The sequence below is a fragment of the Parasteatoda tepidariorum genome, chromosome 6, assembly GCF_043381705.1.
Source record: "Parasteatoda tepidariorum isolate YZ-2023 chromosome 6, CAS_Ptep_4.0, whole genome shotgun sequence".
NCBI classification, from domain to species: Eukaryota; Metazoa; Arthropoda; class Arachnida; order Araneae; family Theridiidae; genus Parasteatoda; species Parasteatoda tepidariorum.
The window spans coordinates 74,484,524-74,507,044 of NC_092209.1; the positions used below are offsets into that span (position 1 = coordinate 74,484,524).

General features: G+C 28.4%; 1 protein-coding gene across 1 annotated transcript in view; it reads right to left on the reverse strand.

Moving 5' to 3' along the window:
* LOC107438694 (alkaline phosphatase) overlaps positions 1–21,713 on the reverse strand; it is a 178,373-nt gene extending 156,660 nt beyond the window's left edge. Inside the window, exon 1 of the mRNA XM_021144908.3 lies at positions 21,328–21,713. Within this exon, the coding sequence (XP_021000567.1) occupies positions 21,328–21,397 (70 nt within the window). The 5' untranslated portion in view covers positions 21,398–21,713. The remainder of the gene's footprint in view (positions 1–21,327) is intronic.
* Between the last annotated feature and the right edge of the window lie 808 nt (positions 21,714–22,521).

Sequence of the window (22,521 nt, forward strand, 5' to 3'; positions counted from 1 at the left end):
TATATATATATATCAATAGGCGAGAAGCGGGTATGTATAACACAAACGACGCGCGAACGCCACGAAACATTTTTTAGTATAGCTCATTAAAAACAAAAAATGGTGAAAATTCCCTATCTTTCCAAGCCATTTATTTTCAAGATCGAGAGAGAGTTTTTAGTATTACTGATTTAAAAAAAACATTCATAATTTCTCCATTTTAATCCACACGTCAATGTTTCAGAAATTAATATGAGAATTTCAACCTCTGCTTCATGTAGCCGTATTTTTCGCGCGATTATGTCATTACATTTGCCTTTCAGGCATATCGGTATGCATAATAATCAACATAGAGTTTATATAAAAATTTTAAAAAAGAAAACAATTTTAAAAATCGGTTCTTTTCAAACAAATTTCGCCAAAATGGGTGGGAACGAAAGTGTTGAAACTAGTTTCAATAGTTGATTTGTGTTGTGATATTTAAGACTTAATTATAACTGCTTGCAGGAAGTATTCTTAGTAGAAATTTTGTGTTCGGAGAAAGTTTCCCATTTTTTGGCGAGAAGTATTAATTAAACTAGCATTCCTTAAAAAATAATTTTAAAAAAATCATCTCCAATGCCGGTGGCCATCATGGGTGAATTAAGAAAAAAGTACGATTTTGGGGGCTATTATGACATTTTCCAAAATGTAAACTAAACTCAGTGGCACGACAGCCCATGTAAGATAGCCATTCCAAAATGTAAGGAGGACTCTAAGATGCCCATGTTTTAGAAGAGATTCATAAAAAAATAAAAATAGCTAACATCAATTACCTAGAATTTCGTTTCATTATATATCACAAAATGTACCAGATTTAGGATATTTTTACCATTAACTTAATATTAAATGGAAATATTATTTGCTATGCTGTTTATTCGATCACATTAGCAGGATTAACTTTGAAATTCAAATTTAAAGTTAATGGATAGTTAATACTTAGCTAACAATAACTTTTTTAAAAATATTTAATGCACATATGTTTATTCTAACAAATAAATGATTGGAGGGCACATATTTTACCAACTAACTCCTAATTAATCCTTTCTTCAGGATAATTAGAATCCGAAGCATAAAACCAGGACAATTTTCTTAAAGTATATTCTTTGTATAACGAAAAAACAAAGTGATCGAAAATTTCCCTCACGTCTTTAAAAGTGATGTGTCCTATGTCTTTTATTTAAAAAGTGACAGATATAAAATAAATTTCGCCTTTTTATTATACTCAAAAAATTTCAATTTTTTTTAGTTTATTAGTGTTTCTTAAATTTTTAAGAAACGTTAATAAAATATTGGGTCGTTTGGAAAGCTATTTTGTGTTTTCCTTTCAAGGCCGGCCAGGTGGCCGGGCGGTTAGCGTGCCTGACTGCGAAGTCAATGGCTGCGGGTCCGAATACAGCTCTGGGCATGGATGTTTCTCTCTATGTGTGATGTGTGAATGTGGCCCACCCTATGAACGGGTATCTGTGGCAGTGTGGTGTGGGTAATGTTGCTCGCCTCCGTGACTTAGGTTCATAGATACCCATTGGGTAACGTTAAATGAGCAACACTTCCGGCATCTTCCCATATGAAGAACGTAAAAATTCAATACCTGCCATTCGAAAAAAAATCCCTTCAAGGGATATAATTATGTTTGTTCACAGCCAACTTCACAGTGAAGTCGTATAATCATCATATATTTTCACAGCAAGGCGTGCTTGTGAAAAAATTCGATTGCTCCTACGCTGTAATTGGTTGGTACCTTTTCAAGTACAGAAGATGAAAAGCAGAATTTTCGGCATATTTTACTATTTTACTCTTTAAAAAATAAAAATGCTGTTCAAGTGTGGAATAAAAAATTCGATGAGAGTGAAGAAAATGTTTTTTTTTTNATTCGAACCCGCAGCCTATGACTTCGCAGTCAGGCACGCTAACCACTCGGCCACCAGGCCGGCATGAAGAAAATGTGTTTGCAGTACGCCAAAGTGTTAAAACTGGTTAGTAAAATTTTGATCCGGCAAAATTTCGATTAAGATGCAACACGCTAATTTAAGTTGATGATGACCCAATAAAGGCATTAGTTAATGCAAACCAGTGCATAATAACTTTTGAGATCGCTGAGACATTACGGAGTTCATGATGATTCGAAAAGTCTAGGGTTTAATCTCAAAGCGTGCCATGTGCGTTCCTCATGTTCTTAAGGAAAGGAAATTTGACGTTAGTGATTTGATTCTCAAACGTCAAGAAAATGATCCGTTTTTGAAGCATATTAACACGGCGGGCAATGAAGGGATTGTCTACAATGTCTCAGTTTCTACAAACTTGTTTAGACGTTAAAACCTTTACTACAAATAAGGAGGTTAAAACTCACCTGGATCAGTTTGTGGTCAGCAAAAAACAAAAATTTTATACCCCGGGAGTTTTTAACATTTCTTATAACCGTCGTCGAACAGCCGAGCCAATTTTTTTTTTGGGGGGGGGGGGGAAGTTTACGACTACTAATGTTCAACTCCGTAGCCTTGTAATTTTGAACACAATCCAGAAGACAAGAAAACTCATGGATCAAGTATTGAGAGAAATTCGCCTTCGTGGAGAACTTTCTGATAGAACTAACCCACATTTGCTTTACATGGACAGGAAGACCACAGAACTTCCCACGGTTAGCCTGACGGCAAAGGGACTCTAACCCATGATCCGTCTACCACTGAAGATATTTCACGTCAGCACTGTGGTCGGTGCAAGCTGAATGCGGAATTCGAATCAATTGGGATTCGAATCCGGTTAGCGTCATTTGAAAGCGAATCCCTTGACTCATCACGGCTCACGCCCCTAGAGTTGGGCTTTTGCCATAGAGAAGGCAACAGATATCGGTCTAGGGCAATTTATGATTCAATGAAATAGTTATTTATTATAAAAAAAAAAATCGTCTTTCATTTTCATGGGAAAAAGAACGAAATAACTTTCCAAACAACCCAATCATTTAAAATCTTTTACTTCGTAATTTCTTCATTATCATTAACATTTGTCCCTAAAACTTAAAGCTTAATTAACATTTAGACTGGGAGCTGCCTTAAACTTGCTCAGGTGGGAAATAAACACCATAATCACAAATGTAAGTTTCTAGGACTGGAAATTTAATTGTCTGGCAGGCCCATGGGCGTAGGCTTTAATGGAGGAAAGGTTTAAATCGAGAAGACCAACCCCTTTTCCCATGTTTTCAGTGGTATACCGAGAATTGATTGATGCATCGCAGACGATTCGTTTGATTAATACATCACAATAAGTCAACTGAAACACTTAACGCAATCCGAATATTCGTTGTATTCGGGTTAAGTATCTTGAATTGAAAATCTGAAATGATTTTCAGATAAAATACATGGGGTGAATTCAATAGTGTTACTATAGTATAGTTTACTTAAATCAATTTCAGTAATCGTAAATAACGAATTGTCACAAAAGTAAATAAGCAATTGAAATAAAAGTATAATGAAACTGATTATCAGAAAAATACATTTAAGCAAATTACCATAAGAGTAGTAATAAACGGCATTTAAGTAAATCAACAATTTTATGTATGACTGAAATATATGAGGAGGCATCAATGGATTTATTTATTTAGCTTTTTAAAAGAAAATAAAAACTACAAAAATGAAATATTTTGGCCCAAAATGAATGTTTCATTGTAATCATAAATAACGAATCACCGCAAAAGTAAGTAAACAACTGAAATAAAAGTAGAATCAATCAGATTGTCATAAAAATTCTACAATTAGTTGTTAAATCTACATTTAAACAAATTGATATAAAAATAGTAAAAAAAATGGCATTTAAGTAAATTAACAATTTTATTTTCGACTGAAATATATGAGCAGACTTCAGTAGATTAATTTATTTAGCTCTTTTTAAAAATAATAACAACAAAAATTATATATTTCAGTCCAAAATGAATATTTCGTCGTAATCATAAATAACGAATTACTGTAAAAGTAAATAAATAACTGATATAAAAGTATAATCAAACTAATTGCCATAAAATACATTTAAACAGATTGATGTAAAAATAGTAGAAAAACGGCATTTAAGCAAATTAACAATTCTATTTGTGACCGAAATATATGAGCAGGCTTCAGTAGATTTATTTATTCAGCTCTTTTTTAAAAACAAAAACAAAAAAAAATTGAATTTGCGACCAATATAAATCAAAAATCATTGATTTAGGTTGAATACATGCACTAGTGTTTCAAATAAAATTAATTTGTCAATCAAACACAATGCGTACCAGAGAGAGAATATTAAGACGAATTAGAGCTAGGCTTAACAGAGCAGAAAAAATAAAAATTATACATTATAAAATTATTTAATAGAATTATACATTATAAAATTATTTAATAGAATTATACATTATGAAATTATTTAATAGAATTATACATTATGAAATTATTTAATAGAATTATACATTATAAAATTATTTAATTGAATTATGCATTATGAAATTATTTAATAGAATTATACATTAAAAATTATTAAATTATTATTACAATTTAGGATATTTGAAAATTGAAATATTATTATACAACAAAAGAATAACAACAAAACTATGACAACAAAACTATGACAACAATATACAACTTTATTATATAAATAACATGTACATTTTCACTTCGAACTTTAGTTTCAATAGATTTTCTATAGTGACGTGGAAGAAAACATGTTACGTCTTACTCGATGTAAACAAACTATTGGCGATGCGAAAAATTTAAGTAAATAAAATTTAGGTAGTTGGATACAACCTTGGCGAACAAAAAACAAGGGGCGCGCTCAAATGATCAGAAAGTCGGGTCCACAATCGTGGTTGCCGGGAGAAAAGTGTTGCACCAAGCAGACTCCTCAATTCTGCTTTTAACATGTAAAGTCTATGGCGGGCTTGTCATACTTTGAATCGATTTTTCTTGTTCAAGAATCGGAGTGATCAATTAAAAAAAAATACTAATAATTTTTTCAATCTTTCCTATCCACGAAAATGTAGGTTAATTTTTTTAATCTTTATTACTTTTTGTAATATTGCCTTTGAAACACAAGTCACTTTCTACCTTTGAGTAAGGGAGGAAGGCAACTTCCACCCCCAAGTTCACTAATCTTCTCGGTGGGAGGTCTTGCTCCCTTTTGAAAATCTTTTTCTCTCTCTGTCCTTCTGAAGAACTGATATGGGGAACGCTTTAAAAACCGATAGCTTTCTTTTTAGTTATAAGCTTGTAATTTATTATGAAAATTATATTTGCTGATAATTCGTTCATTCTATATACATTTTATTTATTTAGTAGTAATAATTTTCTTGTTTTTATTCATTTTGAGAATGGAATTTATTTTTTAAATACATTATTCCCCTTTTTTTAAACTNTTTCGCAATTTTTTTTTGTTGTTCAACATAAAATTCGAGAAGATATTACATCGTAATTTTTATAGTGTAGTCTTTATTAACGACATGCCATAACTGTAAATGAACGCAAGTAAACGAATCGACCTAAAATAACTTAATTGACAAAAAGTAAACAAGCCTATTACCCTATTAGTAAAACAGTTATCGAATAGATAAACGGGTTGTTATAAAAGCTAATACAAGAATGGGTATTTATATACAAGAAATTGCTTGCTTTTAAATTATAAACAATTTGGCAAACACTAATATTTGCTCTATCTTCTCCTATGGGTTAGCAACTAAATAAATCTATTTCAATATGATATAATATTCGATTATTTTTGACATTATGAGATCTCGTTTTGAAATAGGGGTGTATTAAATCAAATTTAATGCAAATGGTGTTTAAATAATATATATATATATAAACCTAACCACAATAAACTAACAGTAAATGTTAACTTCAAAATCAATTTTTGTTTTTAGAATTATTCCAAAACACCTAACAGTATTTGCCTTTGGTAAAACGGCGTAAGATTTGGTATTGTATTTTAAAAATATGAAGTTTTTGATAAATATGTACTAATAAAATATCCGTATATTTCAATTATTTTAACACTAGATGGCCCAAGGAAGTCCTTTTGACTACTTTTTATCTGCTTTTTCATTTGTAAAAAATGTACAAATAATAATGCATACAATATTTTTTTCCCAGTGAAGTAAATTTTTTTTTTTGAGAATTGATAATTTTTTTTATTGATACTTGTTATACAACTGTAAATAATATAAAAAATATTGAAAATTAATGAAACAAATTTCTTTACACATTAGTTATTCTTTCACAATGCAGTCATGCATTGCAGTCATGCAACATGCAGTCAGTTGACTGCTTTTGGGCAATATAGGTATACACAAAGTGTCAGCCTTTCTAGTGTTAAAACATGAATTTTCGATCATGTGTAGCATAAAAGCTAATTCTTAATCATGCGTAGTAATTTCAAAGCAGAATTCAATTTCAAAAATAAAAATAATTAACACACAAAAATTTAAAGTTTGAGACACAAAATATAGGATCCACAAAAATTAAAAATATAGGATATAAAAAATCTATTAGCAAAAAATGGAGGAGATATATAAAACAGAAACTATTTGCAAAAACAAAATGCTGGATCTCTTCAGAAAAAGTTTTAAGAACCTGTTAAAAACTTCACTTTAGTTATACTATTCTTTGCTGTAAAGATCTTTATGATAAAATAATATCATTCGCACTATTACATTAAACTAATGCAAAATGAGAAGTTTACGCTTAATTTAATAAAAAAAACACAATACAAAATCAATAAAAATAGCAAGAAAAGTGTTGGTATTTTTTCTTGATAACTCAAATTTTTACCTTGATTTTTTAAGATTTTTTCCCCTTTTAATGGTTCTACCTCATTAATTATTAAATTTATTTATTCTTAGAAGTAAGACAAGAAAATGTGAAATAAAACAGCGTTGAAAGCATATCATGAAATAATGAAATAGCAAAAACACTTTTATCTTTTTAAACTTCGTTCAAATTTTTGGAATTTAACTGATAACAGTATGATATCAAGCCGTTTTAAAAACGCTTTTAAGATGCAAGGTATTTATTTTATCTTCGAGATTAAGTTTGAAAAAAGTATTTTCTAAGAAAATTAAATTCTCTTTCAAGCATAAATCAATAAAAATTGTAACTTTGAAGATACCTAATGATGTCTAGTAAACTATTATACTTGTTGTTTCGTAATTTAATATTTTACTTTCTATGTAGAATAATACGAATGAATAAATTGTACTGGGTCTTTTTCTTCTAATTATGTCAATTGTATTTAATTTCTTTACATGTAATATGGTCCTTTTAAGCAAACGGATTAATTTGATTTCAACCACAGTGCTCCTGCAGAGTATGATCTGAAGAAATACTATCCCATTAAAAAATAAATAATCAAAGTTATCACCAGAAAATAAAATCACAACTTAATTACCAACATATGCAGCAAGGAAAATGTACTGATAATATTTTACAAGTTTAAGGACACCGATATGTGTGAACAAAAAGAAAAAAATTGGTTTTTAGAAAAAAAGAACACAGATAATGTAACTGTAACAGGAAAAAAGTAGAATATAACAGGAAATGTGACTGACTGAAAGAGTAAAGGACTCTGATAGTGCATCAATAACAGGAAAGAACTGGTTGATAACGGATGCCGATGGTATATCTAGAACAGGAAAGAACTAGTTGATATCAGAAAAATTGGCTGGATGATGAAATGAAAGACCATGATAGTGCATTAATAACAGAAAGAAACTGATTGGAAATAGGAAAAGTGAATGGGAGATAAAATGAAGAACACCAATGGTATATCAACAACAGTAAAGAACTGGTAAATAACAGGAAAAGTGAATAGATGACAAAATGAAGAACACTAATAGCGTATCCAGAACAGAAAATACAGGTATTCAAAAAGGATACCGATAGTGTATCAACAGCAGTAAAGAACAGGGAAATCACAGGAAAAGTGAATGGAGGACAAAATGAAGGACATCCATAGTGTATCAACAACCGGAAAGGACCGTTTGATAACAGGAAATACGCCGATGGTGAATCAACCGATGTGATAGTGTATCAACAATTGTAAAGAACTGGTAAATTTCAGGAAAAGTGAAGGGATGACAATCTGAAGGACATCCATTATGTATCAACAATTGGAAAGAACGGGTCAATAACAGGAACTACGCCGATGGTGAATCAACTGATGTGATAATGTATCAACAACAGTAAAGAACTGGTAAATAGCAGTAAAATTGAAGGGAGGACAATATGAAGGACATCCATAGAGTATCAACAACGGGAAAGGACCGTTTGATAACAGGAAGTACGCCGATGGTGAATCAACAACAGAAAAAGATCTTGATAGCATAATAAGATTAGGAAGCGATGATCCTTTTAGTGTCTATCAACAGTATGAAAAAGAAAACAAATAAAAAGACAGTGGCAAGGATGGTTACACTTATTTAGTATTCCATTAAAATATGAATTAGTATTTCGTAAATGGTGATTCTAGTTAAACATGTTAAGTAACTTAACTGGTAACTATAAAACTGAAAACGCTTAAAAATAATGGATAACAACTTTACTGATATAAATTTTAATTTTATTTCGTCTAATTTTTTTAATTTTATTAAAAATAAATTCTTAAACTTCAGTAGCTTATGAGTTCATTTAATTGAAAGATCATTTAAGGTATCCGAAATTTCATTTCAAGAACGTTAGAAAAATAGTAAACAAATTCCCTATTTTTAAGTGTCTACCACTTTGATAGCTTAGCTATCATTCTTCTGATGAGCCATTAACTTGATAGGATTAAAAAGAAGAAGAAAAAAAACGTTGTCCAACTATTATTGTAGCAGAATTTAATCACTCTGCCTAACAGATAACGGCTGATAAAATACTTTTCGGAATTGTTTGATAATATATTTCTCAAACCGAACCATTATTTAGTATATCTTTCGTATCTTGCATCCACTATTTTCTCGCTACTGATATTAAATATGTCGAGTACAGCGAAAACATTTCTGATTATGAACAAAATCTGATACGACTAAAAATTCTCTCTGTGCTATTAAATAAGGAAACCTCATTATTTTAAACATGATACTGTTGAAACATTAAGAAAATGACATTTGAATAAAAAAAGGGAAAATGAAGAACATAAAAGTTTGATATTTATTTACTGCCTATTTAACGATCTTGCATCTACGAATAAAGCTTCAAACAAGACTTATCAATTGAACAACATATCAAATTTTTTTTAAAAAGTAAAATAAGAATGACTTTTAAAATTGAAAAATATTTTCCATACTAATTTATAAGAGGCATTAAAATTTCATGTGCACTACATTAGCAGTCATGAATACAAAATATGATATAAACTTTATTTATTTCATATTTTCACATTTCATCTTTATTCATTTAAAATGTATTTAACAATTCTTTTGAATGTTGGAATGCGTCCTAAAAGTATATTGTGGATCTGAATTATCGTGTTTAAACATTCAAGTTAAATTTTTCTAATAGTATTCGTAATTTATTTATTATTTAATGAGCCATGGGCATTTTTAACACAGTGAAAGGCAATTCCTACACTGTAAAAAAGTTTTGTGTATCTAAACATAAAAAATGATGGCAACTACTTAACACTAAATTAGTTTTCAACAAAGTGTTCTACACTACAACTACACTAAGAACCAAGGATAGTTCGTAGTGTAACAAAAAACCAAGAATTTTTCTTTTTCGTGATTTGGCGTAAAGTGTGAGCCACCATTTTATGCATGGAGTCATACTGAAACTTATAACCTCAGTAAGATATGATACACAGTAATGATAAGTAACAGTAAAGTTATTTTTACGATAGACTATAAAGCAAGAATGATTCAACCATTTTATGTTTGGAGTCATACTAAACCTTATAATCTCAGTAAGAAATGATACACAGTCAAGATAAGAGTCAGTAAAATTTTTTTACGATAGAATATAAAGCAAGAATGATGACACCACTTTATGCATGGAGTCATACTAAAACTTATCTCAGTAAGTTATGATACACAGTAATGATAAGAGTCAGTAAAGTTATTTTTACCATAGAATATAAAATAAGAATTATGCCACCCTTTTATGTATGGAGTCATACAAAAATTTATAATCTCAGTAAGATATGATGCACAGTAATGATAAGGGTCTGTAAAAATATTTCTACGATAGAATATAAAGCAAGAATGATGCAAGCATACACTGATACTCAAAATAAAATTATTTTGGTAATCAAACATACACACAGCTCAGAGAGAATATTACGGTGAATTCGAGCTAGTCTTAACAGAGTGGAAGTGGATAGATATTCTATATTATATAAATAATCAATACAATTGACAGATATTTGAAAATAAAAATATCATTATCATTACTAAGCAATTGAAAGCATATGTACATAATTTCGGATGCATATATACACCGATTCTTTAAATAAAACTAGTTTGTGAATCAAACATACACACAGCATAAATTTAAAAAGCAATAAATACTAATAGATTTGTACAATTTATTGAAATTATGTGAAAACATTCAAAATAAAGAATTAGATATCACTATCTATTTAACACACTCCGCACATGCACATAAAAGTCGTTCAAAAAGAAGATTCCTCAGTGAATATTCATGAATGAGGAGACTATTGCAAATGGTACATTAGATTCACTTACTGTTATTTTTAAGGAAAAATTTTTTTAAAGATTATTCATGAACTACGAAACTATTACGAATGACTAAATTCATTTTTAAACTAAATTCATTCGCATTATTTTAAAATAAAGTTGCTAATTGCCAATTTTACTTAAAAATTTATGGATATAAAAACGGTCATTTATGAATAATTCTATAATTATTCAGAAATAAAGATTTTTCAAATGTTTCAATATTTGTCTGTGCTCTTTTTCAATAGTTCAATTAAAGATAATCTCAAAAACATTCAATAGTAGAATATTAATTTTATGATAAATAAAATTTCAAATAGATTTAAAATACTAATTAATTTAAATAATTAATTGAATTTAATTATATTTATTCGAGCAGCATCTGTGTTCACAAAAATATCAATATTCGTCTTAAGAATTTCCATAAGATCAAAGACTTTTTTTTCTTCTTTTAACCCCTTTCTTTTTTTATCTTTTATTAAGAAGAATTTGTGCTGAATAAACATTTATGACTAATGCAAAGTTCATAGTAATTCAATAAATTTTATACTTATTCAAATTTTTTTTCCAATTCCAACTACATAGCCATGACAAAAAATGCCGCGTTTTGAAAAAAGATTTAACTTCAGTTTGAAAGATTTAACTCAATTTTGCATTTTATCATTTAAAATTGTATAGCTTAAAATTGTATGAAAAGTTGTAAACCATACTATAAAAAAATTTTCTTCATCAATGTATAAAAGAAGAATTAAAAAAAAAAATTACTGAAGAAAAACGAATTTTACTATAGCGAAATATGTAACATTAACATTAAGGGTACTAAACTTTAACCGATCTCGTGACTAAACTATTTGAACCATATATATTACCCATTGGCAAAATGGGTGTTGTTTTGGGTTTGATGGCTTGCGCACATTATTTGGACGTCATCACACTTTTCAACTGTGTTCAAGAGTAATAGTAAACAGTGCGCATGCGTCGTCATTGCTATGGCAACAGTTGCTGTTTGATAATTTTTTTTATAATTCTTTTTTTCACTTTTAATTTTGTTATGTATTAAGTTGGTGAGTTTATTTTTGAGATATGGGACCAGAGAGATTCCATAAATACTTCTTGAGCTGTGAATAAAAGAGAATTATCTCATTTGAACGATTTTTTTTCTTACTTTATTTTATTTTATAACCGGCGTCGAACAGCCCAGCCAATTCTGAGTTCTCGACGGTCAATGTTCAACTCCGAAGCCTAGTAATTTTGAACCCAACCTAGAAGACGAAGAAGTCTTAAATTAATAAGAACTGGGACAAACTCGTCTTCGTGGATGACTTTTGATGGAACTAACTCGCATTTGAGTAAGTTGGAGAGAAAAATTATAGAACCTTCCCATGGTTAGCCAGACGGCAAGGAGATTCTAACCTATGATCCATCTACCACAATAGATATTTTATGTCAAAACTGTGGTTGATGCCAGCTGGGAGCAGAAGTCGAACCAGTGGGCCAATGGGTAACCCGTAATCGCAATAATGCGATCACAATTATCTCTTTTATTATTTTATTTTGAAATTTGGGATTATCCTTCATATTTTAATGGTCAAAAATCAACAAGAAAAGGTCTGTTTATTTAGAGAAAGTTCGTTTTTGTGCCTGATTTCGTAACTTGAAATATCGCATCCACTCATTAATTCGCATATTTGAAATCGCTTCTCTTATTAATAAAATTAAAATTATCACTTAGTTCATGATAATCCGATGATTAGAACAAAATTGAATCAAGGTAATTATGTTTGCTGCACACCGTAAAATTTCCTATACATAACCCTTCAAAATTTACAGCTACAGAAAGATTAATAACTTATGCTTTACAAAATCACAAACTTTTACATAAACTCTGAGGAAAATAAAAAATAAATCAAGAAATTTTGATGCATTTTAAAATTAGAACAAATATGTAAATGGATATTAAATTTTCATTATACACCGTTCAAAACAAATGTAAAGTTGTTGAATTGAGTAAAGTAAAATAATCAAGGTTCACACTCTAAAGTTTTCACACTTTAGCTTGATTATTGCACACTGTAAAATATTCTATAAACAACCCTTCAAAAGTTGCAACTCCAGAAAGATCAATAACTTATGCTTTGCAAAATTGCAAACTTTCACATAACCTCTGAGGAAAATAGAGAATAAGACGAAAAAGTTTTATACATTTTAAGAATAGAATAAATAAATAAATGGATATTGCATTTTCAACAAACAGCTTTAAAAAAAAACGGAGTAAGTAAAATGTTCTAAACAAGTTTACTTCGTCCTAGACTCCAATATCCCAACTCCATTTATTTTATATATAGTCGTTCGATAAATATGAACTTCATTTACAATATTTTGGATTGATAACAATAAAACTTATTCTAATCTATTACTCTATTTCAGTTTTAATAATTAATTTCATTCGAGGATATGTCTCACTTCTCCCAAGATGGCTTATTTAAGAGCATATATTAATTAATAATCATGTTTGTAAGATCATACAGAAGTTCAAATACTTTTAAAATTCCTGACTTGAATTTATAATCCAAAACATATCGATATTAAGTGAAAGTAAAAGGATACTTTTATCTGATCTGAAGTCGATGTTGTATCGTGCCCAACGACATGCCATGAAATAGTTTTAATCCGCTTAAAACTGTAACAACAGATTAAAATATGAATTTCTGAAATGTACAGTTATCATTTTTGAATTATTAAATTTATTTGAAATATTAATAATTCATTTTATGCGTTATACACAAGCATGTGTATTTTTGATCAAGGATAAAACTTTTATGGCTTTTATATGATACTTTTGGTATAACGCATAAAAGACTGGACTTTTTTTATTGTCGTCACTGACGGATGACAGAATCACGTGAATATGACAATATAGCTTTTAAAAAAGTGTAATGATCACTCACGATGACGTCACATTTTAACTTCATCGTAAAAATCATAAATGAGAAAGCGCCAGTACAAAAATTAATGGTGTTTTTGAGGTGTTAAAGTTGATTGGAGGTTTATTTGAAGTTGTCTTTAAAAACAACCTTAAAATCAACCTCCCATGGTTTATAATCAAGATGTATGAAGTTGCTTTATTTACACTTGAGGTTATTTTGAGGTTGATAGAAATCTACTTTAGAGTGACTAGCTTAGAGAGGTAATTTTTAAGTGTACAAGTTTTTTTTTTTTTTACACTTCAAGCAATTAAGTCTATTTGAGGTTTGAATAATTTCTCTAAACTAAAAGTATTGCTGAACTAAAAGTATTCAACTAAAAGTATTACTGAATTATATATGAGGCTGATTTTATGAAGCGTAAAGGAGGTTGAAATTAAGTTTTTTTGATGAAGTTCATTTTCTACCTCAGGTGCCTTTTTTTATACTTGCTTACCTCAAAAACACTTTATTATTTGTGACTTTGAAAGTATGAAAAAATAACTACAAAAACACCAAAATTATAATAAATAGTCAGTGAGATTTTTTATGTGAGGTCACAAATTAAAACAACTTTCAAGTTACAACGAGACGTCTTTAGGAATTATCAGATAACATCTGTGACTGGAGTGACCATTTGTGACTTTGTTACGTTTCTTCTAAAGTATGTTTTAGATAATGTACATTTAAAGCAATTTCTGTTTTTTTAAGGTAACTTGATTCTTGTAATTGCAATCGGGCAAATTATTATCAATATTTTTTGTAATTTTAAATAAAACATAACTTGAAAGTTCACGAAAATTATATTTTTGTGTTGATTTGTGAGTTGAATGCTGTTTAAAATTTAATATTTAGTAATATTTTAGTTGTATAAATGCATAAAGACGCATTTCTAATTGTTTGTATAGATGTTTCTAGAAATGGATTCACGGGACTCAGAAACTGATTTCAGAAATGAACACGTAAGTTACCTAAAGTGTATTGATTAAAATGGAGCGAGAATTCAACAATTTCATACTGCTTTATTAATCGCTGAAAATCGCTGAAGGTGAAGCTAAAGGAATAAGAAATAAAACTTCATCATCCTTTATATCGGTGTATACTTTGATTGCTAAAATGGTTCCTTATATTTGTAAGCTATCAACCAATTTTGCATCTTTTCCTGACAAATGTAATGTAAACTGCTGTTTGTAGAAAATGCAACACCATGAAAGAATCATCAGAATCAAATGAAATTTAATGCAGAACCGACTTGTACTGATACAAATAAATGATGAAATTTTCAAAACAAAAGAAACAAATTAAGCGTCCGAAATCAGTATTTGGTGCAGCCACCACGCGCTGCAATAAGTGCTGCTATGCGACGTGGCATGGAGTCAAACAGATGTTGAATATCTGCTTGAGGAAGAGAATTCCATATCGCTTGTATGCGCAACCAAAGTTCGTCTTTGGAAACTGCAGGACGCGGATCACGAGTGAGACGCCGACCAACCATATCCCACACGTGCTCAATAGGCGACATATCCGGCGAATAAGCAGGCCAAGGAAGAAGTTGCATGCGTTGTGCTGAACAGAAGTCTCTAACAGTCCGCGCAACATGTGGGCGNGTTAAAAATATAGAGAAAGCATGGAAAATATTAAAGATAATGAAGAGAGAAGAAGAAATAAAATATTTTTTACTTAAGGTGTTCTATCTTGTTTAATTTTTCTTTTTTTTGAGTGCTCCTGTTGATATATTTTAAGTATTGATATATTTTGCTATATTGGCTATATTGATACAATATTAGAAATCACTCATTTTGCGGATATAATCGTGTGATTGCTGATGAAGAGATTATCTCTTTTCATTATTTTGTTTTCTGGCTTTTTATTATATATATATTTTAAATATTTTATTTTAATAATCTTCGTATTTCATTATTCTTTAATATTTTGTTATGTTTTCTCTATGTTTTCTCTATATTATATATATATATATATATATATATATATATATATATATGCTCTTGAAAACGCAATACTAAGCAATGCATTAAATTGTATTAATTGTATAAATCCAAAATCGTCAGTCTAGTTCAGGGGTTTCCGACTTACATGAAGCCGGGGGCCGCAATTAAAAGCACGAGTCAAATGGCGGGCCGCAACTTTATCCAAATTTTATATAGGACTCTTTTATGTTTGAATGAACATTAAATATCACTGTCAGATTTTTATCAAGTTGTACAAAACAAAAGTATTGGATTACAGATTAAAATAAGAAGTAGATTTTTAAAAAGATTTAATTGCATATTAAAAAAATTTGGCTTCAATAACTTTAATGTGCACTTATGTATTAAACAATTAATGTGCAACAGACATCAAATTGTCTAGACATAAAACTTAAAAGTACTTAAGACCCATATAGATTTTTTGCAAAAATTGTCCACAAAAAATGACAACTAATATATTTTAGTTAGCGGGCCACAAAAAAGGCTTCGCGGGTCGCCAGTTGATGACCACTGGTAGAAATAAATGTATATGACATCAAAAGTATAACGCTGCTTTTACTGGTGATTGATGGTTTAAGATTGGAAACATAAACAAATATAATGTGATGAAATTTTCACCAACCTTATAAATCAATAAAAATCATAACACTTCAACCGGTAATAAGTTATTTGTGTCTAAGTGGTTCATAAATTGCACCATATGCCATTCTCTTATTAAAGTTTTGTTGCCATAAAACTTTCGTCATAGTCGTTATAGTTGGCCAGGCAGCTCAATGTAGGCCAATGCCTTCCTCTGAAGATTTCTCCACAACGCTTTTGATTTATCTTAAGCCAAAAAGCTTTAAAGTTATGAAAAATATGCATTTATATTTCCTACACTGAGAAAAAATGAATGGTCAAAACTAGAATAATTCTATGGGAACACCCAGAAGATAGGTAAATTTTACCGAAACTTACCGATGTTGACGATTTTATTAAAATTAAATACAAAATTGGGTATTAAAATATGTGATAAAAATTGGTAATCTTATCATGATACCTCAGGGCAAGGAATAAAAATCATTTATTTGGTTAAATTTAGATTTGAGTTCTGTAATTTTCGCTAAATCTGTGGTAATAATGACTAAATTTAGAAAACCAGAATTTCCAGTAAACCGTTAGCATATGAATAGAAAAATTTCCAAATAAATAGTTTAAATGCTGTTAGTTTTGGTTTTATTGACCAAAGTAATATTGTTGTTTTTGACAACAAATGCAATTACCATACAGTGCTGTAATTTTACCAGAATTATTTTCACCGCGTGTAAGAAGTTATTTTTAATTAATCTTAACATTTAGTAGAATTAGAAAAAAAATATTGCAATAAAAATCTGTTCTAATAAAAACTTCTACTGAAATTTTATTTTATTCAAACGATTTTCATCATACAACGATTTTTCTTTTATTCCAAACTATTAAATTTACTATTAAAACTATTTTACAGATAAACTATATAAGCTGAATTACACTGCAACAATCAAGCTCTTGTCGAATAAAAAAAATTCCATTACAATCGATTTTCTAGAGTAAGAACAAGGCATCTGAATTAAATAATAAGTTAGCTAAATCGAAGAATATTCTTCCCCAAATCGATACGAATCTTTTTCCAATATCCTTTAAAAAAAATACCGACCAACTATTTAAATTAACTTTTAAATTTATTTAACTTTGCGAACTTTAAAAATGTTAGAATAGCGTTAGTTATTAAATATACTGAATTGAAATATAAATATACGATCTAATAAATTTAAATTGCTTTTATCCCATCAATCTATTATTCTTCAGAAGTATTATTTTTCAGGAAATAAGGAATACTTATTGAGTTTTCAATCTTGATTTAAATTAATTGTTTCTTTTTTAAACTTAATTTTTAAGGCATGACTTACTTATTAAGAATTATATATAAAATAATTTAATTATAACGTAATTAGCTATTAAATCTTACAGTAGTAATTAAATATTAATAAAGTATGCATTTTATGTATATGATAAATTAATTTATTGTTGAATAATTAATACAATTTACTATATGCAAATAATAAATTAATGTTTGTTTAACATATTTCTATTTAAAGTTCATCCAAACATTATTTTATTTTCTGATATTTAAGTTTAAAAAGCATTACTTTTAAATATATTGTTTTATTATTGAGTTTTCTATGCAATGATCAGTTTTCAAATTGAATATAAAATTGAATCAGTTTAAAAGTATTTTATTACTTCTTTTTTTTTTAAAAAAAAACGTCTCTTAATTAATTTTAGCTATAGTTTTTTTGATGTTCTGAACTCTCAAAAATTTAAGAGAAATAGTTTCAGTCGCACACATTTAGCAGAAAAATGAAATAAGTCAATCATTATTCAGATCATGTTGTTACTAATAGCAAAACATTTTTGGTTTCTATCAATTATTTAAGTTATTACAGATGGTATCAAAATTATTCTAAACGAATTATAACTCCCATTTTAATTCAAAAGATAAATAATTTTAAGCAATTCGCAAATTTGCGCTGTCCAATTTGTCACAAATGTTAATTAGAAATAATTCCGAATAATTCACAGCAAATGTTTTTATAAAAACATTGTTAGTTACACAATTATTTACCAAAATATTATATTTCGTATCCTATATATAAGATACTATTATTTCACAAAACGTAAACCGAAATAATATTTTTATTAGATACATTCTTAAATAAGTTCAACGTCAAAGTCATATAATAATACTGTTTAAATTAAATGTAAAATGAGGTGTAAAATTGGACCTTGTCTCTATTTAAGAGTTGAAATGTCCCAAATAGTAGTATAAGATTGGATTTAATGTCAACAACAGCCTTTATCACTAAGCCCAACAAGGTCTCAAATGATTAGCAAATAAAACATGCAAGCTTGAAGCAATGTTAAATCTAACTATGCTAGTTTACACGATATGAAGTTCATATAAAGGTTGCAAAAACAACCCTTTTATATCGATTTTGAATCTGCCTTTGCAAAAAAAGGCTAGAAAAACCTTCAGGAGCCGAGGGTGAATCATCATTCGAGAATCAAGAATAGTTCCCAAACTGAGATTAAATTCCCCTTCTTAAGGTTTATATCAGATTTTATGACCATTACTGAAACAAGGCTTACTTGTGAAGTCTTATACAGCTTTAAAATAAAGATTTGTTTGACCATTAAGTTTTCAACGCAAACAAAATGTTGCATTTCAGAGCCTTGACAAACCAAGAATAAAAAAGGCGAGAACTTAGTTTACATTAAAAGCTAAGAAATGAGATTTTTTGTAAAGTATTTGCAAAGCCATTATTAAGGGAAAAAGATTGACATACAAATACTTCTACTAAGTTTAAAGAAGGATTAATTAGTCAACCTTTCTATGTTAACCAAATAAAAATGAAAATACAATGTGTGCAGTAAGGTTGTCTGTTATCTGGGTTTCATATCGTAATATTAAGTTCTACGATGATGTGGTTCAGCTTATTTTCATCTTAAGGTTGCAGAATATATGAATTATATTATGGTTCAATACGACGTTTTTTATTTTTTATTTATACAGTCTTATTTAAAGCAGTTTTCAAAAAGACAAAAATATAAAAAAACCAGATATTTTTGTATACGGCAGAATAGAACTAAAAGAATATATTGATATTAATATAACTAGAAAATTGTATAATAACAAAAGGTGTGTGTAATTTTTCCAGGCACATGAATAAAAACAATTTGTTTTCTATTTTATGACAACGCAATGTTTTTTTCGATTCCCTTGTGCATTAAGATATAACTACCTAGTATTTGAAAAAATATTTCTACTATAAAAAAGATTTACTGCAACTCTTTTCTAAACTACTAAGGTAGGATCGCATTGTAATTTTATAGCAAAATTCTTATTTTAGTATTATTTTTCATTTCATTAGAAATTTTAATCAAATAAAATAATGCTAAAATAAAATTTTTCTGATAAAATATTTTATTATAAATTTCAATAAACTAAACTGTATGTAAATGTAAATTGTTTTATAAAAAATAAAACAATTTTGAAGGAATTTAAGAATTTTTCTGTAATGTATATTTAGTCGCCATACCCCAAAAATACTTATAGCTATACTACAAATAATAAACAAAATATTTCTATATAAGCTTGGATAAATAAGTCCACGCATCAAATGTTTTTACTTCACAACATTATGTTATTCGCTGTTATAAGCTGAAAGGTCAAATTGTACTGACACATATGGTAAACCGACCTATCAAAAACACATATGGTAAACCATAGAATAAGAATATTATGCAAATTTGTTGCATCTTTCTTAAGGCTTTCATTTCTACCATATCCCGATTTAAGTTATATAATAGCATCATGTGATTAAGTAGAAAGAAGTTAAGGATATTATTTTTCTCATTTAAGCTTAATAAGGATATTACACTTCCCACCGGATAAAAATTGCATTGAATTTGAACAATATTGTTGTTCAATACGTTCTAATTATTCTAATAAACATAATTTTTAATGAAATCAAATATCCGTTTGTGTTTTCAATCACTTAATTGATTTATATATAATGATTATTTTCTATCCAATGAATTTTTTTAATGAATAAAGTTTCATAAATATTTAATTTGCTTTAAATATTTAAAATAATTCAATTAAATTTAACAAAAAACATTTTTCTGCAATTGCTGTATTTAGAAAATTAATTTTTGAAACCCTAAATTTTTTAAAAGTCAACTTTACACAAAAGTTTCAAAATTGCTTCTGTTAATTTGCATTCTACAATAATTATCACTTATTGAATAATATCATAAATAAATCCTGTCAAAATATTCTTCTTAAAAATGAGTAGTTTATAAAACAATCCCTTATTTAATGCATAAAAATAAATTTCTTAAAAAACTTTTGTTTCAAAACATTAAATTTGTCTTGCATTTTCTTTCTTTTTCATAATAAAACTAAAGCTAATTGTTCTTATAAACAATAATTTTTACGCAAATTTTGGAACTTGTACACATTTTAAAAGCAACTGAATACAACGAGATCATAAACTTCTATTCTTGCAGTATTACTTCTAATAAATTAACACAAATATGATCATTTTGATAATAGCAACTCTTATGTTCTTAAAATACTCTTCACTGATCCTAATGAATTAAACAATCATCTAACTAATAGATAAAAATAAGTTACTTCAATTAGCATCTATTTTCTAAATTATTTGCCAACATATTAAATTTGTTTTAATTAGTTTGTTTTGTAATATCCTCCTTAATAAAACTTTTTCTAAAATTCTTTATACTTAAAAAAAAGTAATGTTTGATAATTATGGGAATTTCTCAAACTAATACATTATGGGAATTTCTAAACTAAGTACATGATTATCATAGACTCGTGATAATTTCCACTCTCACAATATTATTTCTTAATAATAATACAAACAAAGACATTTTATCAATAATTTTGTTACAATCGCTGAATCAACGCTTAGGAATAAATTGTTTAAATGCTAAACACTAAGTTTCTTAATTTACTCTGAACCGAAATATTTACATTGTTTAAACTATTTTATCTAGTACGTATTGTGACATTTTCATTATTGAAACAGTTTTTCCAATTCGCTATATTTATTGAAAAAAAAGATTATATAAGTAAATTATCACCTACCTTGACCACAGGTAAATCTAACACAAGTCACTAAACACAAGCCAATCACGAAACACGTGTTAATTTCCATTCTCACTATATTATCTTTTAATAAATAAATTATAATGCCAATCAAAAAAAATAGAAGAATAACTAAAAATTCATTATATTCTTCATAAAACAGTTACGTAAGGTTCTTCAAATTAAACATTTTTATTCCACCATATATTTATATAGTATCTTCCTTTATGTAACTAACGCATAGAGTTCTAAGATACTCCCGACCGCCAACAAAGAATATCGGTTCTTCTTGTGATGAAGACGGTAGGAAGCAGGGATTTGTATCGTTGTTTGGTTTCGCGCCGCGCTTGCTCTTAGTCAGATGCGCCAAGGTCGCCAAACGGAACAGTCAAACAATTCTCTTTATTCGATTTATTTCCTTTTAGCAGCAATTGATTTCTAAAGATTCACGCTGCGTTTAATTTTGTATTGATGAGAGTAAATGAAGAGCTCTGTTGGGTTAATGATAATTTAGATGTAATTTTAGGTGAGTAGTTTTTCGGGTCAGGTGATGGCATAGCTCGGTTTTCGGAAAAAGAGTTCAGTTTTCATTTCGGCAATTATCAACATATCCGGTTGGTATTGTTATTTCAGAAGCATATATTAATTTATCTTCTTTAATTTGGGCTATTAGTGCATAAAAATGTTTAAAAACATTTCTGAAATTAAAGTCGCATAATTTTATTTTCTATTTTAATCAATTATGAAACAAAATATCAAAAATATTTTAAAACTAACTAAATTATGTATAGTGAAGAGTGCTCTATTTTCAGATTTTAATTCTAACAGTACTGCTAGATGGAAAAAAAGAGGCAACACATTTAATTACAAAAATGTTTTCCTGTTAAAAATAGTTTTCCAACCCGAATAATTCAAGAAAAAAAAACATTTCAGCTATTAAAATTTAAAGTAACAACCTGTCCCAATGTACCATGATACTAAAGCAAAGAATTACCATATTTTAACTTGCAATATACAGAACAAACTGCTTCCATAACTTGTAAAAAAATTTAAAATATTAATTAAGGATTCAAGTGTATGAATATTTATATATAGATAAATGGTGGATATATATAAATATATATATATATATATATTCCTCTTTGAACAACTGACAAAAATTTGAGTTTAAGACCATCAATGTTCAATTCCGTT